Below are 16,507 nucleotides of genomic sequence, written 5' to 3' on the forward strand. Positions count from 1 at the left end.
AAGCCATCGTTAGGGATGCATCAATTCGATCGATACTTCCCGTTGCTCTCGGGTAACAAGTATTGTAATTTTCGGGGTTCCCTACCCACTTGTCAACAATGATGCAATTCATTATGAGAGTTCATAACTTTCATAAAATATTTGATATCTAAATGTATGGTAACAAGCCAATATATAGTCACCCTATCTCGTCTGACCATGACTAGTTTTTTTCCAAATTAAAACATCGGCCACCTGATTTTTGTCCTTTATATCCGACTAATATTAGTTACAAAATGAACTAATCATTAAATATATGCTTTATACATTAGTCATATCAGATGTTAACATTCCTAGATTATTATTCGTATTAAAGCTATATGAAAGAGATTGTTCCCAAATTCAGACCACTTGCACCAGTATGATCAATCTTTGTTGATTAATAAAAATACCAAAATAACATAAATGTTTTAAACGAACCAACCAAAAACAACTAATTAACTTTCTCAAAAAAACAAAAATAACTAATTGAGAAATGGGGTAATGCTGATAAATGTGATGGATAATTTTATTTTTGTGGTAGTAATGAGCTGTAGATATGGCAGCGTAGCATGCTGGAGTATTAGCAGATTGGAGAGATCATGCCAACCGGATCAAGGATGTACTGACCAAAATTCTCTGTGAACGTGTTTCCGATGAACCCCCAAAATATAAGACAATTAGGGGCAAAAAATAGGGAGAAAGCAAGGGAAAATCCTCTTCTTGATCTCTTATATATTTCAACTGTAAGAGTTCATTTGACCTATATATTACCAGCAAGTCACAGAAGCAAAAACACAAAAAATTCTGCAGATGATAGTTTAACAATAACACATGTATTTTTTTTCCTTCCTATTTCCAGAAATGTTTACTGTCATTTTGAGAGCCAATAGATAATAAGGAACAAAGTACAAGCGGCAATGACTGCAGAGAGAATGAGTGTATCTCTGGAGCGCTTCCTTCTGATTGAGCCTGCACAGTCATATCAAAGATTAACCCTGTTTTTTTAGATATATTTGAAGTTAATTGAGATTTTGCTCTAAGCAAACAAGAGCAAGAAAGTAAATTGTATTTGTACCAAGTAGACCACGAATGACAGGAAATTTCTCGCTTAAAACCTTCACTTTTCCTCCAACATCGCCAAACAATGCCCTCTGAGAACCTAAAACCGACCTTGTTGCTTGAGCTTGATTTATTACCTCGTCTATCTGCAGTGCATAAACAGACAATTGATTATTAAAAAAAAAAAAAATTTAAAAAAACTTAGACTCAATAATTATACAAAGACATAATCCCATTTCTTTGTGGACCATCCCTATCTCTATCAAAAGTGAGAGGAAATTATTTAGCTCCAAGTAGGCCGCTTGCTCCCTCGTTCCAAAGACTCAATTAATGAAAATTACAGAATTTGACATATTATAGAGCAATCAGAGTTTGATCAAATTGAGATGATGGGGACTATGAACTTTGTCACAAGGGCAAGAAACAGCTAATGCACTCCATGGACAGATAACAGAGTACACTTATTAATCTAATTGATAGAGCAGGGATTATAAACATTGTCATGAATTGCTGTAATGACTCAAATGAGAACTGAAGGACCAAACTTCTAATTCAAGGCAAGAACAAAAAAGATACATAGAAGAAAATAGGACAGAACAGATGAGAACCTTTAAAGTTTACACAAAACAAAGATTAACTTTTAAAGTTAGTTTTGGCACTCCATCATTGATTATTCTGTATGACATCGAATTAAAAGTTTGATCCATATTGTGGCTAGCTGTAGCTTTGTGGATACTTTGTTCCCAATGATTAAGGTAATTTGTCCCCAAATATGTCGAATTAGTTGCTGGTCTTCGACTAGATTCTGTCACAAGGACTTTTAGCATAAAAAATTGGACACTCCACCATATATAATTACCAGAAAGGAAAGCATGATTGGGATTCGATCCCAAAAGACACTCCACCATATATAATTACCAGAGAGGAAAGCATTATTAGGATTCCGAAAACTATTAACTTCCTAATCAGTGCTAAATTCATCATCATACACCTTCAACCCCTATGTCATTAATATCGCGCACTTCCAATAGTCTCACCCAATATCAGTAACTTGGCTTTCATCATGGCAAGTAATAGAGCTAAATCTAAAGCAGAAATTCTTATCACAATATGATCCAAGGTTTACAGTCAGTCCATGAACAAGTTAGCAAATCTGAAAGTTCCTTGGACACTGAACTAGATGTAGGTTCAAAAACTCAAATTGAATGATATATAATGTATGTCCCCACTAATCATTATCCAAAAGGTTTTAAAAAAGACATTCCTTGAAATCTGTAAGATAACAGTACCCTCCAGCCTCTTCTACTAGCCAGGGCCCCAATTATCTTGCCTCACAGGGGCACATCTAGCAAATGCCTTTAATCCAACAAGTTGAGGGATGGCAGTTTGCAGTTCCTAACAGACAGCAATGACTACATAAGTTCATTCCCTCCATATTTACACCTCACAACTTCACTGTTTACTTGATCCAAAATGCCAAATCCTCTCCAAATCGTAGCAATAATTTTGCAAGTTGCAACCTCAATATATTACACAACGAACACAAATGATATGGAGTTTCCAATGTGCCCACGAAATTTTAGGCATGACTCCAAGTTACAAAAATACTCTGGTCAAAATCAACAATGACCAATTTTGATTACTAAACAGCTCACCAAGGAAGTAGACAGATCTTGCATTTAACATGCCATCTTTCATCATTAACTTCCTTGTGCAGAGCCAGTATTTTTGTAATTAAAGTGCAGAAAATTCCAGATTTAATTTCTCTAAGATTTGTAAATCAATGACCTTCCAACCTCTTTTCCATCTGCCTCCCAGTTGCTTAACGTTCTTTGGGTCATAGTTTACCAACTTCTTAACCTTCTTTTGCTCAACAATCAATATTTTGTAAAATTGATTAGAATACTAATAGAGATGAATCAAACAAGACCTCATATGAATGTTTTTTCTTATATATTGATAATAAAATTTGAAGATTCCCTCAAATTATGATTAGCTGCAAAATTCTAATATGAAACATCACAAAGAAACAGAGGGAGTATTTGGGAAGAGACTTTGAAATTTTGAAGAGACTGCAAGAAATCATAAATGCAAAAGGCTTTTAGAGCTTACAATGAGCCTTTAAAAGTAATTAACAAATAAAAATATTAAGTTCAGACTCCCTGTGTTATAGACTTATAGGAATATTCTTGGTCAAGTTGATCATTTCCAAATAATATCATACAAAGTAAATTACAAATTAATAAGACAGGTAAACAGTATCAGTAAGATATAAGCAGGAGAAAAAAAAACCAGACTTTATTTATTAAAAAAAAAAAAAACACTTGTTCAAACTGCTAAGAATTTCAAAGATAAACAGGGTCATAGTACGACTAGTGGCTACTGGCTAGTCTGCCACATACTTTCCACAGTAACTGTTTTATAAAGATTAAAAACAAATGACATTATCCTCAAAATTGAGAGGCTTACATGAGATATACTTCCATGAATTGCACCTCTTTCTCGCAGCAACTGCGCATTCGGAGCCATAGTCCCTGATGCCTATATGAGGTAAACATGAGTAATACAATCAATAATGCAAAACTAAGTCATGAACTACGCAATTATCAAGATTGCCCACCTTGTACTCACTAATATCATCTCTCACTGAACTAAGAAGCTCTGCATGTTCCTTCATTGAACTTATATTTCCTTTGATACGCTTGAACTCCTATAAGCATGGAAAAAAAATCATTGAATGAAGCCTATGATAGCTCATAGAACAAGGGACCATAGTACAAGCCTCACCACATTAAATTTTTTTGAATAAAATAATAAATAAGATACTGGTGTTGTTTGCATATATTAAAAGAGCCACTACATGAAGCAGAATTAACAAATAAGATTTCAGAATAAAAGATAAATGATCGTTGTTGCCCTATGGCAGACCAGTGATCACATTCATAGAAAATAATAATACTGCACAATGCAAGCAAAGGTGAAGGTACAAGGAAAATGAATAAATCAATCTGCATCCCCTTCCTTTCTCTTCAAATCATCTTATCCAAACACACAATGCTACCGCTACAGGTGTACTATGTAATTACAAATCAGGTGGAAGCCAACTCTAAGGAACAACTATTTCAGTTTGTTTTCTTCAATGCAAAGATGGATATTTTATAAGCCATGCCCTGTTGGATCCACATGAAACTAAACAACTTTACCAGTTCAATGTTCACAAAAGCATTCCATGTCAATAACAGATTTTGCCTTCATATTAGACAACCAGCCAAATAATAATTTACTTGTAACAGAAAATAATGAATACCTGGGTAAACTCATGAAGTATGTCTCGGTGTCTTGCCAGTTTTTGAGTTACTGATGTCGTGGGAGCAGCTGATGCAGCACATCTGCCCATTGAATCATTTATGTCAACTAGCTTTTCAAGTAAAGACTGGATTTCCATTTCCATAGACTTCCATGACCTGCTGGAGCTCACTGTTGGTGATCCAGTATCCGCATAACCTAATTCCATGACACTATGCTCAGAAAACAGAGGGAACCACCATGAATTCTACATTAGAGTTGAATTTAGAACATGAACAAACAGCATACACCTGTGTACACTCAATCCTGAGTCCTAACATAGTAGAATCACGTTGTTAGAAATAGAAAATTTTGATCCCTTCCCTTCTCCCACCCCCCCCTCCCCTCATAAATAAGACATAAGTCCTCTTATAGCAGGGTGAATCTTTCACATATAGCCTTTCTAAATTCTGACTTTCAGGGGTGAGATCTTCGACAGGATTGATACAGAATTGTTGTTTCTTATGAAACCCTCATAAATATGTCCCTCTTTCCCCTGCTCCAATAATCTCTCCACTGTAATGTAAGGCTGTAAGCCCTTCATCAAGTTTGCCAATTTATACTGAATCAGTACATCTGAACATGCTACTGTAGCACCATATACAACAAAGAGAACGCTGTACGCACATAGAGAGAAGGGGGGGGGGGAACGCCAAAAATTTGCATCTCTATTAAAATCTACAATTTCCTTGATTTCAAAATCCAAGATCATTTATGGCAAAGGAACTTACAGATATTGTCATGGTGCAAAAACTGATTTTTCCTCTTTTGGGCCAAGAAAAAAAAACATAGTGAGCAAAAAATGGGGGCTATGGGAAGTGATTAAGCAAAAGCCAAAAAAGAGGGTATAAAAATCAAATTTGAGACCCCTTTATAAAAGGGAGCTAGAGAGGAGTGGGGGGGGGGGGGGGGGGAGACAAAAAATCATGCAAGTAAAACCACAAAAAAGTTTAACCTTAACAAAGGAAATAATAGAATTTGCAAAACACAATTAGTTTAGGAACCCAAAATAAAACAAAATAGTATTTATATTTAAAGTCGTGACTTGTCCTCCACCCCTCCGCTCAGATTTCCTCCCTCCACTCCACCCTATCCAACGCCATAAATTCCTCAATCCCAAGACTCACATCACTCTCAATCACCTTCCCTGTTTTCTTAGGTCTTTCCCTACCCCTCACAATCCCTTCACTACGGAAAGGTTTGTTGGTTAGGCCCAGTAGAGAATTCCAATGAGTATCTTGAGTAAAAACATGCCTCCTGGAACTGAAAGGAACCAAATCCGCTAGCGTAAATAATCCATCATGCAAGTTTTGCAATAATTGTTTTTTTTTGGGTGGGGGAAGGGGGTGGAGGGGAGGGCGGCAGCACAAGATTAGTCATGCTGTATAAGGGAGGAAAGCTACACAAAAGATTCAAATTAATTCTAAATGAAGAAGACTATATGGAAATACATGTAAGAGTGGATCTTGGTTAGTAATTAAATAATTACTATGCACTTTTTAGCACTTCAATTTGAGAAATATTTTAATTGGTGTCATCATTCCACCAAATCAAATACCCCATGTCATGCAATTGAAGTCTAGAAGTGAATCTTTGGCTCTGTGAACAGAAATAAATCTTCATTCCAACCATAAAAGTCACATCCAATCCTTCAGTACCTTCCTCACATTGAAATTTCCAACACTTCCAGTTCCAGTATTGTAAGAGTAGTTCAATAATCAATACTTTACTTGCATACATCCTAGTCCACACTCCAAACAACACTATATATCTTTGGTAGAATGGTAGTAATACTTCTAAGCTCCTTCCTACTTATATTAAATCAGTCATTCAACAGCAAGATCGCCTTTCCCACAACCTTCATACCTTATTCTTATCCCAATGCCATTATAACCTTCAACCCGATACTGGTGGGTTAATGACTTAATGTAGCATTCTCCTTCAACCGCCCTGTACGGCGCCAAAATGAAGACTCAAACCACAGGTTCCAATAGTTCACACCGTACTAAAACCAACTAAACACCCATACCAACACACCCACAAATTCTTACCCCAATGCAGAGTGATCCATTCACTAGAAAACTTCCCATTCACCTTAAATCACCATCTAATATAACACAGTCAGAGTTCTTTTCTGCTGATCAAAATTCACTTCCCACAAAACTAATTAACCAAATTGGTAACTAAACGATCTCTATCTACACCCAATTGCCCTAATTATAAACAAACAGCACCAATTTATACAAAAACAAACTAACTACTCAAAAAAACATGAGCATAAACTAATGCAATCATCAAAATCTGAAATCAAATTTAGGATACATAAATTTAACACAGTGTAGACCCATTAAAACCCAATTCAAAATTAATCAAATCAAAATGTAAGAAGAACAAATACCCAGAAAAATTAGAATAAAAAAATGAGGTTACCTTGGGTAAAACGAGCACCAAGCTTAGCATAAGAAGAAAGCTTAACATCAAGATCACCTTCAATCTTCCGGGCTTCTTTTCGGAGCTCTTCCCACCCAGATTCCTGCAACTCCATACTCAGATCCGACATCCTACCCACCTGACCCGATTACCACAACCCACCCGACTAAATTTGAGAATTTTGCAACTTTTTTGGGGATGATTTTGATTGTAGTGACACAGTTAGTTAGTTGATTTTGTTGGGTGTTTCTTAATTGATGTTAATGGAGGTTTTTCAGTGGGGTTTTTTTTTTTTATTTTTTAAAAAAATGAAATTGATTTTTCCAATTTAAGAATGTGATCTACTGATCTATGATCAACCTGGGAAAAAATGGAGGAGAGAGAAAAACAGGATCTGAATTCTGAAGTTTACAGGTTCAGTCTTGAGTGTTGTTTGAAATTGGGCTGTTAGCCTGTTAGGCCTTTGGGCCTCATGTTTTTCTTTGGTAAGAGAGAAGTTATTTGTATAGAGTACAAGTATATAAAGCAAACGGCATTTACTTCATTGATATATGTATTATGTAAATATTTTTTTATTATATTTTATTAATGAAATCTCTTTTCTTGTAAAAAATAATGTTTTATTATTTCTTGATCAATATCTTTGTTTATGAAAGGGCAACTAGAGAGTGTGTTGATTTGGTGTATACGTGTAAGAAAAAGGCACACTGTGATGAGTACGTGAAAAAGAATGTATGAATGAAGTAATAAGAGATTAAGAGTGCATAGATGGAGTAAAAGAGGTTCATGAAAAATGCAATAGAGTGAAAGTCATAATATTGTAACTTTTTGAAATATACAAATATGGAAAGTGTTGAGATCTTATAGATACGAAAGATGTATATTTATTTATGAAGTAACTATGATATTCATCAATATCAACAACGGTAATAATAAATGCATTATTAGCTGTAAAAAGGGGTTTATCGTGAAATTAAAAAATGTTGAGAATTGAAAAAGCGTCAACATGTAAGATTTGGGGAAAAATAAACCATGAACTGTCACTAATCAACTAAGGGTTTGTTCTCATACGTTGAAATTCAATTTAGTTCAGTTCAATTCAGCTCCTAATTTCCTTCTCTTATAAAATATTCAGTTCATCTCAACTGAGTTCAATCAATGAGAATAGGCCCTAAGTATTAACAACCCTCACAACATCCCTTTAAATACAACTCTAACAAAAGAAAGCAAAGGGTTGTTATATACTTATATTAGCCAGTTAAGCTAATATATTGACTTAACTTGCTTATGAAATCTAAGACAATAAAGAGCAATGACTTTTATAATTTATAATTTTCTTAGCTCCAATGTCAAATTTGTTGATTTTTGTGTTTCTATTGTACCGAATCCTCTAATTCAAGTAAGGTGGATCAATGTACAATTCTAATTTGATATGACTGCTTTTCTTAATAAATAAATTTATTACGTACTCTGCCCACTGTTAGTTGTTACGTTATGTTTAGAATATGGAATAACATTTAGGGCTTGTTCACATTTACTGAACTGAACTGAACTGATTGAGCTGAACTGAACTGAACTGAACTGATTGGAGTTGAGCTGAACTGAACTGAACTAAACTGAAATGAATATTTTTGAGAGAGGAAAATTAAGAGTTGAACTGAACTGAACAGAAATGAACTGATTGGAACTGAACTGAACTGATTGGAGCTGAACTGAAATTAAGTAAATGTGAACAGGCCCTTAGTCACCTTTTATAGTCTTATCATTACAATATTTATTATTTGTGATTAGAGTTTTATCAATACTTTGCTTATTCAAATTTTTTTTTTTTTTTTTTTTTTTTTTTTTTTGGGGGGGGGGGGGATAAACAACAATTGATGCAATTTTTTTTGAAAGAAGCCAAGCGGTATAATTATATTAAATCAAGATCCGTCAAAAAATGGAGATTTTGGGGGAACAATTAATTTAACGTTTACTTAATATTTTGTCATAATACATAATTTTCTTTCAAATAATTATAGAAAAATATATATGTCATATTTTTCTTTAATAAAAATACAAGGGATTATGTCCGTACGAATTTGGAGAATATTAAACATACATAATTTTTTTAAAAGGGCTTAAGAATATGCTATAAGTACAATTAAGCAAGTACGGCACGTACATGTGTGACTGTGACAACATCAATTCACAAGTGGATAAAACAAAAATATATTAATCCATGTGGTTTGACAAAGTAAGAAATTCGTAATTAAATTAATTATACTCCAAATTTCTTCCTTTTTTTAAAAATAAATAAATAAATAAAATAAAACACAGGTGTAATTGATAAACCTTTGATTCAAGTTTAGAAAAGTTTACCGTATTTTTATTATGCTTCATATTTACAAATTCTGTTTGATTACCTTACATTCTTTATTATCCCACACTTTTATACCTTTATTACACCCATTCTTTCACTTTACTCACTTTTTTTCCCTACCTTTTAACTTTTAAGTCTTAACTCATTTTTCTTACTTTAACTAAATTTCACTAGCAAACCCACTAAGTTTTCACAACCATTTCTAGAAACATAAAGTATTTAATAAGTAGGTTAATTGAACTCTTGAGGGAGGGAGTGCCTTGTAGTGTATGTATATATAATTATGTAAAAAAATCATCATATTTAGAAAATAAACTTTGAAACAAAATTAATAAAAAGCAAATCTAACAAATGCTTTGTAGTATTCGTACTAAGTAATAATTCGTATATGCTTAAACTTTTGTAAACTTCATAAATAAATACGTATTACAAGAAAAATTAACACAAATTTATTGTACAACAATTGCAAGTTGGTTAAATGAGCTTTCGATATGCTATTTTGGCATATTATGTTTGGAAGTTAGTTTGTGCAACTACAAGATAATGATCACTTTTATAAAACTATATATTCAGTATTATTCAAGCAAATGGACTATCTTTAATAAGCATTACAGATAAGAGCATCAAATTGGAGATGATAAACAAAGTGTAATGATCTTAACTTGATAAGCATTAAAGCTTATAAAACCATTATCTAATGATAATTGCTAGCTACTTTACGAATAATTTTTTGATAAGCCAAATCTCCTTAATTAAAAAATTTGGTATGCCACTTGCATTCTAATTTTCAATTGTGTACCTAGCTTTGTCCTTAATTGATGAGCAGGTGAACCTTGAAATGTTTAATTAGTTAATTAGCGTAATTGACGTTGGAATTATTAGCATCCAGCAAATGCTTTGTCATGTAATATACATCTAGAGGATTAGTGGTAGGTTATATTAGTAACTCATAAGCAATAAATTAAACATACTAATGAGATTATGGCCTATTGACAAAGATTGAGGTCATCGCATACTCAAAGTTCTTGCACTGTTTCTTTTTTCTTTTCTTTTTTTTTTTTTTTTTTAGTTTTTTGTCTTATATAGTTTAGTGAGATCCCAAAAAAATACTCTTAAATTTGCGGCTTTTCTCCCAAAAAAAAAAAAACCTTAAATAAAGAGTAGCAAGTTTTTATCATCTGACATGTGACATCAAAGATGCTATTATTTGATAATTCATATTTTAAAAAAATTGTTACTATCTTGATATTGTCTCATTACATCAAGATTTTAATGTATAGAAATCAATTTATGAGAATTACCAACTACGTACTTGTGTTAATTGTGAAATTGATTTAGACACATTATGCACATAACTAATAACACATTTAAATGAAGCAATGTTGCACGTATTTATTGCAGCTTGTATTGTTAGATGTTAAAAGTAGAGCTGTCAATTCGGGTAAACGGGTCGGGTAAGAGTGGGTCGGGTCAATTCGGATTAATTCCATAACCTATGCGGGTCGGGTTTGGGTTGGGTCATGCTTGAGTCGGGTCACGTCGGGTCATACTTCTTATCGGGTTTGGGTCGGGTCGGGTGAACAATAGGTCGGGTTTTCACGGGTCATATAATGCCGTTTGAAATCATATATAATCATTATATGTTGTCATAAATGTTCGTAGTATGCTTGACTTGATGAAATCCGTGCAAGTTGTAAACCGGTAAATTGGTCGTTTAAAGGCAAATTGGATGGTTCCACCCACCCTATTGGACTCCTGGACGGTATTAGAGACCATGGTAAACATTTCGGCAATTTTTATTTCCGGGCGAAAAAAAGTAAAAAAATTCCAAAATTGAAGGCTAATATCCACGCTTTTTGAGAAATTTTGGAGGTTTCGGGGCCCGGTGTCGAAAAGCCTTTAGATTATAAGGGATACATCTTGGGGTCATACAATGCCGTTTGGAACCATATATGATCATTATATGTTGTCATAAATGTTTGTGGTAGACTAGAGTTAATGAAATTGGCGCAAGTTGTAAACCGATAAATTGGCTGTTAAAGGCAAATTGGATGGTTCTACCCACCCAATTGGACTCCCGAAGAATATTAGAGACCATGGTAAATATTTCGGCAATGTTTATTTCCGGGCGAAAAAAGTAAAAAAATTCATAAATTGAAGGCTATCGCTTTTTGAGAATTTTTGGAACCTTCGGAGCCAGGTGTCGAAAAGTCTTAAAATTCTAGGGAATACATCTTGGGGTCATATAATGTCTTTTTGGAATCATATATGATAATTATTTGTTGTCATAAATGTTCGTGGTAGGCTTGAATTAATTAATGAAATCGGTGCAATTTGTAAACCGGGAAATTGGCTGTTTAAAGGCAAATAGGATGGTTTCACTCACCCAATTGGACTTCCGGAGGGTATTATGGGCCTTGGTAAACATTTCGGCAATTTTTATTTTCGGGCGGAAAAAAGTAAAAAAAAAATCCAAAATTGAAGGCTAATATCCACGCTTTTTGAGAAATTTTAGAGGTATCGGGGCCCGGTGTCGAAAAGCGTTTAGATTATAGGGGATACATATCGGGGTCATATAATGTCGTTTGGAACCATATATGATCATTATATGTTGTCATAAATGTTTGTGGAGTTAATGAAATCGGCGCAAGTTGTAAACCGGTAAATTGGCCGTTTAAAGGCAAATTGGATGGTTCCACCACTCAATTGGACTCCCGGAGGATATTAGAGACCATGGTAAACATTTCGGCCATTTTTATTTTCGGGCCAAAAAAAGTCAAAAAAATCATAAAGTGTAGGATATATCCACGCTTTTTGAGAAATTTTGGTGATTTGGGGTCGGGTGTCGAAAAGTCTTGAAATTCTTGGGAATACATCTCGGGGTCATATAATGTCGTTTGGAACTATATATGATCATCATTTGTTGTAATAAATGTTCGTGGTAGGCTTGAAATAATGAAATCGATGCAAATTCTAAACCTGTAAATTGGTCGTTAAAGGCAAATTGGATGGTTCCACCCACCAAATTGGACTCCCGGAGGGTATTAGGGACCATGGTAAACATTTCGGCAATTTTTATATTCGGGCGAAAAAAAGTCAAAAAATTCCAAAATTGAAGGCTAATATCCACGGTTTTTTGAGAAATTTCGAATGTTTCGGGGCCCGGTGTCGAAAAGCATTGAGATTTTAGTGGATACATTTCGGGGTCATATAATGTCGTTGGAACCATATATTATCATTATATGTTGTCATAAATGTTCGTGGTAGTCTTGAGTTAATGAAATCGGTGCGAGTTGTAAACCGGTAAATTGGTCGTTTAAAGGCAAATTAGATGGTTCCACCCAACCAATTGGACTCCCGGAGAGTATTAGGGAACATGGTAAACATTTCGGCAATTTTTATTTTCGGGTGAAAAAAAGTCAAAATTTTCCAAAATTGAAGACTAATATCCACGCTTTTTGAGAAAATTTGGAGGTTTCGGGTAGAGCTATCAATTCGGGTAAACGGGTCGGGTTTGGGTAGGTAAGAGTGGATCGGGTCAACTCGGGTCGGGTTAATTCGGATTAATTCCATAACTATGCGGGTCAGCTTTGGGTCGGGTCACACTTTAGTCGGGTCACGTCGGGTCATACCTCTTATCGGGTTTGGGTCGGGTTAATAACAGATCAGGTTACATTCGAGTCGGGTGAACAATAGGTCGGGTTTAATTCGGGTTTTCACGGGTTAAAACGGGTTAGGGTAATTCTCGGGTTCGAGTCGGGTTATACTCAGGTCGGGTCATTCTCGGGTTTGAGTTGGGTTCGGTTCAAGTCAATAATTTGCGGGTTATAATCAGGTCGGGTCATTTTCAAGTCTGGTCATTCTCGGGTTCAAGTCGCGTTCGGTTCAAGTTAATAATTTGCGGGTTATAATCAGGTTGGGTCATTTCCAAGCCGGGTCATTCTCGGATTCAAGTCGGGTTATGTTCAAGTCAATAATTTGCAGGTTACAATCAGGTCGGGTCATTTCCAAGTGAGGTCATATTCGGGTTCAACTAACTATAAACAGATAATTATCATTTTTATCAAGCTAATTGTTTCCTTTGACAATAATATATATGGCAATATACTAGGGAACAATAGACTATAATTTAGGAAGATAATTATCTCTTTTGACCATACAACCAATATATACTATATTTAACTCTTAAATTTGAGGATGATGGTCCTTTCTTTTGCTGGCTTGGACCGACTTGGTCTCCCTAAACAAAATGCTTTAATCAACAATAATAACGTGGTCTAAATTGCATTTAAGGTGATTTGAAATCGGATCAGGAACAATTTGGGTTGAATTTAGGTCGGGTCAATAACAAGTCATGTTGATTTCGAGTCGGGTTAGTAACAGATCGCGTTGAATTTTTGGGTCGGATTAGTAATAGGTTTGGTAAAATTCAGGTCGGGTCAATAACAAGTCGGGTTGAATTTGGGTCAGGTCAATAACAAGTCAGGTTGATTTCGGGTCGGGTTTGTTACAGGTTAGAAACGAGTCGGGTTAAATTCAGGTCAGGTTAGTAACAAGCTAAGTCGTGTTAAATTCGGGTTTGACGGATTAAAACGGGTTTGGGTCAATTTCAGTTCAAGTCGGGTTCAGTTGAGGTTAATAATTTACGGGTTACATTCGGGTCGGGTCATCTCCATGTTCGGGTTCAAGTCTCACATACTCGGGTCAACTCGGGTGTAGGGTTGGTTTCAAGTCGGGTTTGGGTCACCATTTTTTCGGGTTCAGATGGGTCGGTTAATAATCGGGTTTGAGTCGGTACTTCGGATCGGGTTAACTTTTAACAGCTCTAGTTAAAAGATACCCCTAAAATATTGAATAAGAAAATACATAATTGTTATATGTAAAAAATTACTAGAAAATAGTTTTATATTATTCTTTATTGTATATACTCCTATTTACATGTAAAATAAATTTCATTTATATTTGCAGGGTAAATATCAATGTTGTTAATTAAAATTGATGTCCTTAGGGATACTATTTGCACTTACTTCCTTCCGTTTTCTTTGACTCGAAAAAGTCAGTTAAATTGTTGTTTGGATTGAATCCCTAGATCATCACACATTATCTCACTATGACATTAAAGTGTTTGTTGATCGCAAAGTACTACTTGTATATAGTTTTGAAAGATGATTATTGCTTTAATTTAGAGCTCAACATTCACACAAAAAATTGAACTAAAAGAATCATTAAGAAAATTCAACAAATTAAAAAGTCAATTTGCTAACTCCTAAGACTATTCAATCATAAAAAATAGCACGAATAGTATATTGTCAATATATTAAGTTATTTAAGAAATGGTCAATTTTTTAATTATATTAGACAACTACTGTGAATTTTCCCACGTACACATACATTCTTAGTTTCCTACAAAACCCCCATACTACCATTTCCTCCTTTTCGTCTAGCTCGCTCTTCATCCATCCTTCACCACCATGCTCATCATTTTCCTCTTCTCATCCTTTATCAATCACGTTTAACCATCAACATGAACGTCTCGTACCTCGCCCTTAGACGACCATCACCGCCTCGACAAAGAGGCTTCAGAATCCGGCTCAAACGGCGGGTCGCACGACTATTTCATAGGGTCACAGGCCGGGTCACACGGGCTTTTGTCCGGTGCTGTTCCAAGCTGAGGAGAACATTTCTTAAATTCGGGCCGGGTTCGGGTTATGTCCGGGTCAATGAGGAAAACCGGGCTAGGAGGGCACCCAAGGGTCACTTAACGGTGTATGTAGGAGGGGCAGCCGAGGCGAAGAGGGTGGTGGTGCCAGTGATTTACATAAACCACCCGTTATTTAAAAGTTTATTGGAGGAGGCACAAGAGAAGTACGGGTTTGATCATCCGGGTGGGATCACAATACCCTGCCCCGTATCCGAGTTCGAGATGGTTAAGTCCAGGATTGCAGCGGGTCGGGCTCGGAATGGGCCTTTGCCTTGGTAGCTCCCATTGCTAACTAGGTTTTTGGTTTTTTTTTTTTTTTTTTCGCTTTTAAATTTTTGTTTTGTTGATATTATATTTTAAACGTTTAAATGTACACCATTTTATATAAAAATGCTAGGTTAGCTATAACATATGGAGATAAACTCATAAAAGTGCTACGAATAGGATAGTAATACGGAGTAATAAATTAATACTGTAATACGGTAAACACACAAGGCTTGAGGAGTTGAGGAAATAAAGTTTAATACTCTTTTCGTCCCTTAGTTATATACCTAATTTTCTCTATTGTATGAGTAATAAATAAAAAAAATAGGCATTTAATTAAGGGATGAAGAGAGTATTAGAAGACTAATACTGTACATCTTTTAACGGTTTTAACTCTTAAGCCTATATTTATTTAATTTGTTGTTGCTTGTTGGTAGCAAATGATACGAGTAACAGGCACCAGTATTGCAGATTTGTGATTTTAATCATGTTTCATAAGTTAAAAAAGTCCTCTGACATTAAACTTTGTACGGAAAATAAATTAATGTTGAGACCAATTCGGTGTATTATGCGTTTTCTCGGGTTTTGGCCGGCGAGGATACCGTATAAAACAGCTGCCTCACTAGGTATATATCCCATAATTTCATAGTTTAGAGATATGATTTTAACATTTTAACCATTATCAGTTACCACTAGACCAATAATTAACTTGATTGATTTGTAATGTTATACTTAGATCATCTCTAATGGTAAGACTTGAGGGAGTTTTTTAGGAGAGAAAAAGTATTTTTTGCAAAGGATACCAATAATTTGGTATTTAAACTTAACAACTCAAAAAAAAAAAAAAAAGTTACTAAGTTTAGATACTCAACCGTGAGTCTTATTTGACAAAAAGTGTGAGTCATTTATCAATATTATAATATATTTTGTAGTTTATTTAAGTTTTATTTTATTTTTTGAGAAAACTTACAATATGGATTTGGTGGACCATAAATTAAAAGTAATATACTTTAAAGAGTCTCACAATTGGGAAATTAGACTTTACATGAGTTGTTAAATGGAAAAGTGACTTGGGTATCACCATTAGAGGTAAAAAAAACAACTTATTTTGTATTTCAAATACGTAGTATTCAATACTTAAAGTTGTGTCTTACCAATGGAGATTGTGTTATATTGTTACTTGTTATACCCTTTGGATCTCCGGATACACTGATACACCACAATGGGTCAATGGCACGATATCATGCTCTATGACTCAGCATTGAAGAGGGCTTGATGTTTTGGGCCAACTCTGCTGACAAAAAGGGCTAGTAAAGGCCCAAATG

At 34.8% G+C, this 16,507-nt stretch overlaps 1 protein-coding gene across 1 annotated transcript; it reads right to left on the reverse strand.

Moving 5' to 3' along the window:
• Positions 1-719: 719 nt before the first annotated feature.
• Positions 720-7,262, reverse strand: LOC145638455 (Golgi SNAP receptor complex member 1-2-like). The gene is made up of 6 exons (XM_081689419.1): positions 6,856-7,262; positions 4,388-4,584; positions 3,701-3,790; positions 3,550-3,621; positions 1,097-1,226; positions 720-990 (listed from the first exon to the last, which is right to left on the reverse strand). The coding sequence occupies exons 1-6, from the start codon at positions 6,983-6,985 to the stop codon at positions 893-895; spliced, it is 717 nt and encodes a 238-aa protein (XP_081545545.1). The 5' UTR covers positions 6,986-7,262; the 3' UTR covers positions 720-892.
• Between the last annotated feature and the right edge of the window lie 9,245 nt (positions 7,263-16,507).

The sequence above is a fragment of the Chenopodium album genome, chromosome 7 (assembly GCF_948465745.1).
Source record: "Chenopodium album chromosome 7, dcCheAlbu1.1, whole genome shotgun sequence".
Taxonomy (NCBI): domain Eukaryota; kingdom Viridiplantae; phylum Streptophyta; class Magnoliopsida; order Caryophyllales; family Amaranthaceae; genus Chenopodium; species Chenopodium album.